This window comes from Scatophagus argus, chromosome 9 (genome assembly GCF_020382885.2).
Source record: "Scatophagus argus isolate fScaArg1 chromosome 9, fScaArg1.pri, whole genome shotgun sequence".
Lineage (NCBI taxonomy): Eukaryota > Metazoa > Chordata > Actinopteri > Scatophagidae > Scatophagus > Scatophagus argus.
In genome coordinates this window covers 22,601,208-22,611,233 of record NC_058501.1, presented here as the reverse complement: position 1 = coordinate 22,611,233, position 10,026 = coordinate 22,601,208, and the positions used below count along the sequence as shown (strand labels likewise).

The following is a 10,026-nucleotide window of genomic DNA, read 5'->3' as shown; positions in this document are numbered from 1 at the left end:
CACTTGGTGTAAGGCTTGTGTTGTGATCTCTCGTCAAGTACTTTCTTGACAACCATGTACCAGAACATGCACAGCAGGATTATCTTGTTTCCTGTTGCGTGTTATCGCAAGTACCACTACATTAATATATTCAGTCCCTCGTAATGTATGTCTGATGAATCACATGCAGAGACTTCAGTCGTGGAATACAAGGACTTCACCTTTAATGCTAAAGCAGAGTCGGCCGTTAGCAACGATTCCCAAAGACAGAAAGCAAATGATTTGCAAATTAACTGTTTACCGACAAGTTTTACAAAGTGCTCCTGAGTCTGAGTAGGCTCCTTTCGTATTCCAGTCATCACACTCTGACCTGTTTAGTGGCTGTACAGAAGTTATAAAAAGGAAGGTCTTGACGGTGAGGGATCAATGGCAAACCTTCTTGATATGATGAAGCAATTTATTTATACAATGTACAAAAAAACTGCAGACTTCAGTGTCACAGTTCATTCTTGACCTTAAGAAAATAGAAGTTTGGCAAAAAAAAAAAAAATCAAGTTCCCCTGCTGTGTAACATCAGCACTGAAAGGAGGCTTTAAAGGCATCTCAGGGTCTAAGGATGACTTCAAGTACTAAGACGGGTTTATTTCTAAAGTTATGAGGTCTTCAGTCATCTGCTCAGCTTTAGTGTTGCGGCTCTGGGTCCCGTTTCATGTGATCCTCGCAGACAGTCGGTTCATTCAACAATCAGTCTTGTGGCTGCTGTGCCTGTGGTCCGGTGTCATGTTGTCTTTTACAAATAAGTAAATTCAGCCAAACACTACCCCCCTTGCTGTCTCCTGTTGACTGACAAATGGCCTCGCGGCGTCGAGTCAAATCACTCAGCTGCTTTCCACTGCCAGTGCCAAACAGTCGTGACAGTCCAGTCAGGAGAGGCTCCCCTCGTCAGCTCCCTCTGGAACCTGAACAGAAGAGGGCCGGACAGCTTTAACAGGCTTTATGATAGTTTACTCTCATTTTAAACTTGAGCAGCGCCCCAGTAAATCGTTCATACTGCATGTCTCCTTTATTTAAAATTCACAGGGGCTGCAGAGGAGCATCCTCCAAGTGCATTCAAAGTCCTTGAGGATAAGCTGGACTGACTAACACTCAACTCAAACTAAGTTCTGCTTCTGGTCTCACCTTGAAAACAATGTTCTTCCTTATCCTGCCAAACTGCCTGTTTGCTAGCCTTTGGGATAACATTTGAAGTGTAACAGGCTTTCTCAGAGGGGATTCAAAGATCTGAAACAACGGGAGAGAGAATCTGGCTTACTAGATAGGTGGGCATTAGGTAGAACAGCCACACCATGTAGTCCAGCAACTAACAGGATTACTGACTGGAAATGAAAAGAGGCTGAGAGTGAAATTACTCCCCCTCCTGTTACGGCAGAAAATCATATCAGTGCTTCTTTAGGCTCAAATCAGCACAACTGAAGTGATGTGCTGACAGAATTTTACATAATCAGGACTGGATTCTTTACTTTTTGACAAACAGTCAAAGGTTCTTTTCATGCAAGGAGCACATAACACACAACATTTCCTCCAACTTCCTTTAGACACGACGAGACATTTCGGTGAAGAGACGTCATGGCGCTTGCGTGATATTTTGAACCTGGTAAGTGAGATGGGGCAGCGGAGAGCAGAAGCTGCTGCTCTCCAGTGTCAGACTTCATGCTGGGCGAAAGCGATTTGCTGGATACTCTGAATTTCATCCATCAGCTTTGAAAATGGATTAAAGAAATGTTTAAATATAAAGAGAGAGGGACAGCTGATCTGATTATTATTGTAAATTTCAAGCTGTTGCGTGGTTTGTTAGATTGAAACGTTCTTTGCCCAAACTAGATGATAACTGATAAGAGCCAAGATACACTTTAAAGTGCTCGGTTTCCATTTATTCTCCCAGTCAGTACCTCCATTAATATTTCTTACTTCAATGTGTATAAGCATCATTTTCAACATCCTTCCAAATGAGGCATTAAATATTAGACGAACTCTCATCCACCCACACAAGACACTTTAGAACATTCCTCCAAAACGATGCTTTCCACATATATCTGATAAACAATTCGACTGCCACCATCAGCTGCGGCTCTGTTACCCGCCCAACAAAAACAGACATGCCATATGTTGGAAAGCCTGCAGGTAACTTTGAGCTTTTGCCAACATATAATTATCTCTCTAAGTAAATATTTGTACCTTTAATTGTGATTCAGTATGCTCTGTAAGAGAGAAATAAACCAAACAGAAATTTTGGCACAAAATGTCTGAGCAAATTAATGATCAAAAATGAGCTTTTAGCAAAAGGAGTCAGCACACGCTGCATGAAGCGGATCTGAACATGTCGAAGCTGAATGAGGAAAGATTTGATGGCAGTCCCTACTTTTGGACGCACTGAAATGTCTGTGATGTGTTCGCTTGACAAGCCGAGTGCTTACTCGTAGACCGCGGTCGCCATCTTCTTCTGTGGACCGCCATCTTTACTAGGGGCCACCTTGAACATCTTTGTGCCTTCGGGGTCATCGGGGCCTTCGTGTGTTGACAGAATCCAAAACCTCATGACGACGAAGCAGAACTTCCTGTCTGCAAGGAAAAAAAACGTCAGAAACCAGACAACAAGAACCTCAATACGAGGCTGAAGCTCTGAAGCTGAGGGTACGAGTCCATGACGTCGTCCTCCAGGAAATTCAAAATCTCACCGTATTGATCGAAGACGACAGACACGTCTTCGGGCAGCACAAATACAATATCATCCATTGTAACCGCTAGCTGCTGCCTCTGAGCATCGCTGAGAGACCTGCACTTCTTCTCCACGTGCTCCATCATCTGAAAGGACAAGAGAGCTCATCAAAATAAAAAATAAAAAACCAACAGGGACGACAAATGAACTTCTGTTCGCTTATCAGCTCTAGAACAAAGCTCAAACGCCCACTGTGGGACAGTCAGCTGACTACATCCACTTTGTGTGTGCATGTACAGCATGTGCGTGATGCGTTACCTCACTGGACACTATGTCCACCAGCCTGTGGTATCTGCCACTGGCCATCAAGTTGGAGACGTGGACCAAAGCCTGCGATGGATGAGGAACAACAAGGTGATTGCATCGTGGTGAATGATGTTAGAGCCTCATGTCATTCCTCCTGCTGCTCACCTGTGACTGTTACCTGTGGAACCTCACGCTTAATGCATGTAAGAGTTTTCAAGAATCAAATGTCAGAACTTCCAGAGTGTCTTAAGTTCAGACACGCATCTGGAGAGACTGGATCGGCCGATGAAGCTCATGTCATTAGATCGAAAGCTCCAGAACACCTGCTGAGTCGATGTTGAGGTGATTTCTCAGCAGGAATGACTTTGTCCGAGTGACTGAGTTCTACATGTAACTCACTAAGATTACATTTTTGTGAGTTTCAGTTACTGTTAAGATAGATTAATTATTTTTCAAGTTGTCGTCACTCAGCTTTGGCTTTTCACCAACCTTATGAGCCCTCATGTCACAACCCCAATCTTTTCAAGTTTCATTAACATGTGAAGAATTGCAGGACACTTTTCAAACACTTGCCACATAAACTGAGACCACACGAGGCCTTCTGTTAAGCTCACGACCAAATGTTTCCCAGCTGTTTGATGCTGATGCAGCAGCAGTCAGCTGGAAGGCCTGTTGTCGTCTCTGTTACCTGCTTGACTCCTCTGTCAAACTCCACAGAGTTGATGTCTACATCAAAGTACAGCTTGGTGAGATACATGATGACTTTACAGCGGATAAATGTAATCGGATCCGGGATGCCGACCACGGAGATGGCGGGTTGACCACTGCGGTTCCCCTGCGGCCCATCGGCTCCCGGCTCTGAGCTGAACTGTCTGAGTGTCTGACCGGCCATCACGAACCTCTGCCTGCACATCCGCCGGCCCTGCGCGCCGGACTCCCCGCTGAAGGGACGAGCACAGCCCTCCGCCCACTGCCGGTGCATGGCCGACTTACGGCTACAGATCCGGCCCCTCTTCCAGGCGCAGAGGTCGGGCGAACGCCCCGCGAGGCCGCTGAGCTCCCGGCAGGAAGCGAGCCTGACGATACGCTGCATCAGGAGGAGGACGCGGCGCCACAGGGTGGGTCTCAAACAGCCAGCGCTGTCACTGTTGTTACCTATGGTAACCTTATGCAACTCACCCCATGCTGCAGCTTACCCATAGTCCTTATCGTGCTCACGACGTACACACACGGCTGCTGCCTTCATGTGCTGTAGGAAATGCGGGAACAACCTCATGGAGCTAAACTGATGTGCATCTCCCACTTCTCAGCGTGCTGGAGGTGTTTCAGTCTTTCGGCTTTTTCAGCTGCTTCTTTCCTAATTATTAACTGGTATATTTATTACCGGAATTTATTTTATATGGATTTAATGGCTTTGGCCTTGTATTTGTTTGTGTGACTCTGTTTAAACAGGCAAAGCCGCTGACAAATATCAGTCCAGACAAGATGACATATATTCATCCGCAGAGACATTTATTTAATATTAACGCTTTTTAAAACATGTAGGCTGACTGCATATTTTTAATTAACGCCACACTTTAACATCAACTCGCTTACATGCTTCGAGTTTTGTCTCTCATTCATCTTTCAGCGGCTGTGAAAAACGAAATGGAACAAAAGCTTTCAGCGGATTTTCTCTCGTTGCCATTCAGTAAGTCTTAAACTTACAAGGAGCACGTGAAGGCAGCAGAGTAGTTTTACTCACAGACTCCAGTAGAGGGAGATAAATATCCATTTATCTTCCTCATGGCGTGAGTCCATCCTGTATGAGAAAACTGGAGTAACTTTGAGCGTATCTGCCGTGCATGCATTATTAGCACACACACACACACACACACACACACACACACACACAGAACACGTTGTTCCTACGGGCCAGAAGTTTCCGCCCAGGCTTTGTTTTCTGCGCAGGTGCCCAAAATGACTGCGCGAAAATGTGAAATTTGATCATCAGACCAAAACATCATTAAACCCCCGGTGATTACAGGTCAGCGCCCTTTTCCCGTCGCTCTCCGCGCGCGCTCGCTCTCACGCGGCAGACACCTGCGCGCGGCCCCGCCCACCTGAAGTTCTCCCAACTAATTTTATTTATCAATAATTAGCAGCGCAGCACTCGGTTATTTGAAATTGCGCTCAGACACGGAAACCTTTCCGGGATGTATCATAGTAATTATGTGTGTCAGCTGAGAATGCTTTTTACATCTGCGAGTCGAATGGAGCAGAATATTAACGACTCCGCGCTGGATGAGATTAATTGTGGGAGATTCTGCAGATAAACACACGAGTGAAGGAGAGCTGAGAGTCCAGGCTGCTGCTGTTTGTTGCACCAATAATCAAGACATTTAACACAGAGTGAAGGTGGGAGAAAAGACACACACACACACACACACACACAGGCTGAGGTGACATTTGCAAACTAAAGTTCACCACAGGGCATGCTCGGACACGTTTGTTTTCGTGTGATCTCATCAAATTCAACTGTCACATGCAAACTGTCAAAAGAGACGCAGTCTGCATTTGCGTGGATGAGTTCAGACAGAAAAAGCAGCAAGTGAGAAACATTTCTGGCCTTCGTGTCCTGCAGGTTAATGAACCGACTTAAATTTACACCACAAACAGCAGATTAAACCTCCTTTGAAAGCAGTTCAGCGTGCCAGCAGGTACAGGACACTGAGGTCATGTCCTCTGTGTCCTCTCTGGACGCTTAACGTTTTTACCCTCCTGTATGTTCCTGGCATTGTGGAAGATTCTGTGAAGTAGCAGTTAGAACATTAATGAGAGAAAAATAAAAGACTGGACCCTCATTAGAACAAATGTCATGATGAAAGGAGTGAAGCGTACAGTTTTGTGCAGGCAGGGACACTCCTGCTCAGAGTGTCTTCGCTGAGCTCCTTCCTCTGCTGTGCCACTGAAAGGCACTGTTGTCCACAGCTGAACACCTGGCCAGATAAACATGTCACGTTGAACAAACCTCCTGAGTGTGTGAGGCACGTCGCCGGTGGAGCAGGGGTTAAACATGGAGCCTGGATTATCAATAACGACCACCACCGGTCAATAAGACGATGAGGTCCTCTGGGATATCTGTTTTCATATTTTCCTGAAAACAGGAAGTGTGAACAGACACGACGGCGAAGCTTCAGATTTAAGTTCTCACATGTGAACGTGGTGGAAGGCTGGAGCCGCTCTGAGGGGGGGGAAGTTAACGGGAAGAGAAAGAGCAAACATGTTTCAGTGTACCGTAACTCCACATTCTGCTACACAGGTCACAGTGTTTGCTTTTGTTATTTCAGAGCAAAAAATACACAACCCTGTGATGGATTTATAAATGATAAAATGTGCCACTGCGTCGAAATCTGTCAGCGGTGACTAAAGTGTCCGAAAACTCAATTTACTGCTCGTTATAATGTAAACTGTGGAGCGTCTGTCATATAAGAGGCAGCGAATGTGTGAATGAGGAAGTTTGCTCATATTCTCATCCTTTCTTTGTTTGTTTTCCCTCTAAAAATTTAATCGAAAAGGAAAGAAATGTTTAGCTGAAGTGGTCACAGCTCAGTCATTAGCTTTCAGAAGCCTCAAAAGGTTGAGAAATATTGTGTTTCCTGTGTTTTATGTCTTTTCCCGCATCTTGTTTGTTCTGGTTCCAACTTTACTTCTTCTGAAAATGTCTTGAAAATGAAGCGATAATGGACTGAAAAAAGCAGATTTGAGTTTTTTTGTTTTAGTCTGTCTTCATTATCAGATTCATAAAATCGCTTGGTCAACTTTACGCTTGAAAAGGATGGCATTTTAAAATGAAAAAAAAAAGAAAGAAAAGAAATGTTTTGTACATCTGAATTTAATCTGGGCTACAGGTATTGGATTTTGAGTGTGCTGGCAGGGAGCCACACACAATAGCAGGCACAGGTGTTGACCAGGAAAAAAAATAAAAACAGAGAGAGAAAAGAAAGTGATTTGAATTATAATTGTCGAATGTGTTTGGCATCTCTGCTATGGAAAGCAGTTTAAAAAGAGCCACAAAGTTTTATGTAAAATTGAAGCGTGGCTATTTCCAAAATTTGTTTCTGCGTTCCTTTCTTCCCCCTCCGCTGAATGTTTTACTAACTCTGGATTTCGTAACGTCGGGCTTGTTGATCAGGAGTACAGATATCTTTGACTTGAGCATGCGGTAATAAGAGAAATTAGCACAAATGCTCTAAGTAATAGTTCCTGATTTTTTTCACTCACAAATTATTTTTCAACTTGTTTTTGTATCTATGCATAAATTAAAAAATCTGCTGAAATTTATTATTCATCTGAGATGTGATTAATATGCAAAATTATGCAAATTAAGATGCAATTAGGCTGCAATTCTCTAGTGGAATTTTCCATTATAATTTAATACAAAGTAACAGAGTAATTGGTGTCACGTGTAATTACGGTTACTCAAGTGCACTTTCAGGCATGCAAATGATTCGCTATATGTTGGTTATCCTATGCAAATGCACCATGTGGTGTTTTAACAAGTTGAGGAGAACACAATGGGTGCGTGGTTACCCAGTGGGGCTGGAACGGGGTGAGGACACCAGGGTGAGGACACCAGGGTGAGGACACCAGGGTGAGGACACCAGGGTGTATTTTTTATTTCTTTTTTAGAATGACACAAGTTGGAAAACTTTCAGCAGCTCAGATTATCACCAGTTAGACTTCCAGGTTTTTTTGTTTTGTTTTGTTTTGTTTTGCTTTTTTGATGAATTGTGGAGAAGTGCAGACTTTTCACCCGTCACCAATCAGTTAATGAGAGAAGGCTGCTTTCTGGATGTGACTCGTGTTTCAAGGAAAGGAAGCAGTTTCCAACGTGAAACTGTTGCGTCTGTTGACACGATTCACAGGAAGTGTCACACCTCACCACGTCCACCTCCGCCACCCCTCCTCCACTCATTCAGAGCTTTTGTTGTGTGTGTGTGTGTGTGTGTGTGTGTGTGTGCCTTCACTGCAACTCTGCCCTGTTTGATCAATGACACTGCAAATGTCACAAGCAATCACAAAACATTATGCGCGAGGGGGGGGACAATTACACCGCAGCCCGGTGTGACAAACTTTGCATTCGGCGGAGAGAAGAAAAGCGATTATGTAATTGATATCTATTTAGATAGAATGAAAGTCCTGTAAACGCTCGGAGGGGAAAAATGTCTCGCAGAGCAATTCCTTCTTGGGAGGCAAATTGATTTTAAATTGTTACATGGCTGGTTACATGTCCTGACATCTTGCTTTGCTCGCTCTCACTCTCAGCGACACACACACACACACACTCGTGCAGACACACACCCTCTGCTATCTGTCTTGTTCATGATCAACGCTCTGAACAAAGACATCCTCCCTCCCGCCTCATACTCCCCCCCTCCCCCCCCCTCCTCACCCATCTTCTCTCCCTCTCCGCCTCCACTCTGTGTGCCTGCCTGCTTGCACAACTCTCTCAAAGAACATAATCCCTCAACAAAATGGAAACACAAAGGAAACTTGAGCTCAATCCTATAAACGCGCGGACACAGCAGACAATGCTTCCTCCCACCCGTTTCCCCCCCATCCTCGTCCCCCTGCCTCCCCAACAGCCATAAATGCCCCGTGGCACAGATCAGGCTTTATCAACCCTCCCTCCCTTCCTCCTCCTCCTCCTCCTCCTACATCCATCCATCCCTCCTTCCCTCCCCGATTAGTACCCCACCGCCGCCACCACCTCTACCCCGCCCGTCCTGTTCGTGCCGCCAGCGTCTCCCATACCTCCACACGGACGCTTTTGCCCTTTGATGACTTGGCTCGTGTTTGCGGACATTTTTTGTTTATCTTTTTCAGTTCTTACTTTGACTCCAGAGGTGTGGTGAGGCTCCACGTCTGTTGTTGTTGATGGATGCAGATGTGACATACAGGTACTGTAGGTGTTCATCAGAAAGTACAGCATCAGTTTGACCACCTGCATTTGATCCCACATTTTCAAGGCAATATGTTTGTCTTACTTTGTTTTTTCGGTTTTCTTTGGCGTTGAAGGACTCGTTGCTTGTCAGTCAAACCACTGTGTCCAGCACTTGTACATCCTTTTCTTTAGATTTTTGTGTTGTTTTGTTTTTGGTTTTTTTTGTCGATGATGTTAAAGTGTCCATGGATGAAGCCATCATGGTAACTAACAAGGATTTCTAATTAACAAGCACAATTGAAGTATGTTTTTCATCCATACCATCTCGAACGACACACAGAAGCTTCTTCCGATCTGATGCCTCTATTTTCCAGACGACATAATTTGTCCAAAACTGTCACAAAATAAATCAGTTCAGTGATGTGACAGTGGGATGGCTAAGGTTTAGTTAGGCACAAAAACAACTTAGTTGTACTTACAGAAAGATGATTATGGGAGCGTCATCATCATGGTTACACTAATAAACGTGTGGTCAAGCTTGCGAGTGCGGAGCTTTTGTCTCCCCCTCCTGGCAGTGAGCGTAATTACACAAATGCTGTCAACATGCTGAGGACGCCACAGACCAGATGGTCAGTTTTTCCTATTGCACTGTGGGACATTATCCAATGAGAATGTTAGTTATTGAGTAGTTGAATGCTAACATTGGCTGCTGTGTAAAGGGAGCTAACGGGTTATCAAATACATTGTTTCAACCTGAATATTTCCCTCCAGATTGTTGCTATTCATACTTTTTAGTACTTGAGCTTAGTACTTCAGCTCTGACAAGCGAATATTTACTGGATAACGTTGCCGTTGCATTGCCGACAGGTGTGCAAGCACAAGGGCTTGCATGTCACGGATGTCCCACACTGCTTGCTTTAAAAACTCAGCGTCAGTTTCCACTTTTGACTTTCACTGGTTGACCGTGAGATTGAAATGGGAAACTGATAGCAAAAAAGAGCAACAATGCAAACATTTATCTGTATGAAGATGTCTCTTTGTAACTTAATACTTAAATCAAGCATCCTTCAGGCTACTTCAGTCCGACGCCACAACACTA

General features: G+C 44.5%; 1 protein-coding gene across 2 annotated transcripts; it reads right to left on the bottom strand.

Annotated features, from left to right (window-relative positions):
- Positions 1–361: 361 nt before the first annotated feature.
- si:dkey-82o10.4 (uncharacterized protein LOC797793 homolog) lies at positions 362–4,654 on the bottom strand. Of its 2 annotated transcripts, XR_006844259.1 has the most exons (6): positions 3,690–4,654; positions 3,014–3,085; positions 2,715–2,841; positions 2,454–2,598; positions 1,159–1,260; positions 362–938 (listed from the first exon to the last, which is right to left on the bottom strand). XR_006844259.1 is itself a non-coding variant. In XM_046398866.1 (5 exons), the coding sequence occupies exons 1-5, from the start codon at positions 4,092–4,094 to the stop codon at positions 854–856; spliced, it is 834 nt and encodes a 277-aa protein (XP_046254822.1). In that variant the 5' UTR covers positions 4,095–4,649; the 3' UTR covers positions 364–853. The 2 variants fall into 2 exon arrangements, 1 of the variants encoding a protein (XP_046254822.1); XM_046398866.1 differs by lacking the exon at positions 1,159–1,260 and having other exon boundaries at positions 364–938; positions 3,690–4,649.
- Between the last annotated feature and the right edge of the window lie 5,372 nt (positions 4,655–10,026).

Coding starts and splice junctions, on each gene's coding strand:
- si:dkey-82o10.4 (XM_046398866.1), bottom strand. CDS start 4,094: ATGCAGCGTATCGTCAGGCTCGCTTCCTGCCGGGAGCTCAGCGGCCTC. Junction 3,086..3,689: donor TTGACAGAGGAGTCAAGCAG/GTAACAGAGACG, acceptor CATCCATCGCAG/GCTTTGGTCCACGTCTCCAA. Junction 939..2,453: donor ATGGCGACCGCGGTCTACGA/GTAAGCACTCGG, acceptor TCTTCTGTTCAG/GTTCCAGAGGGAGCTGACGA.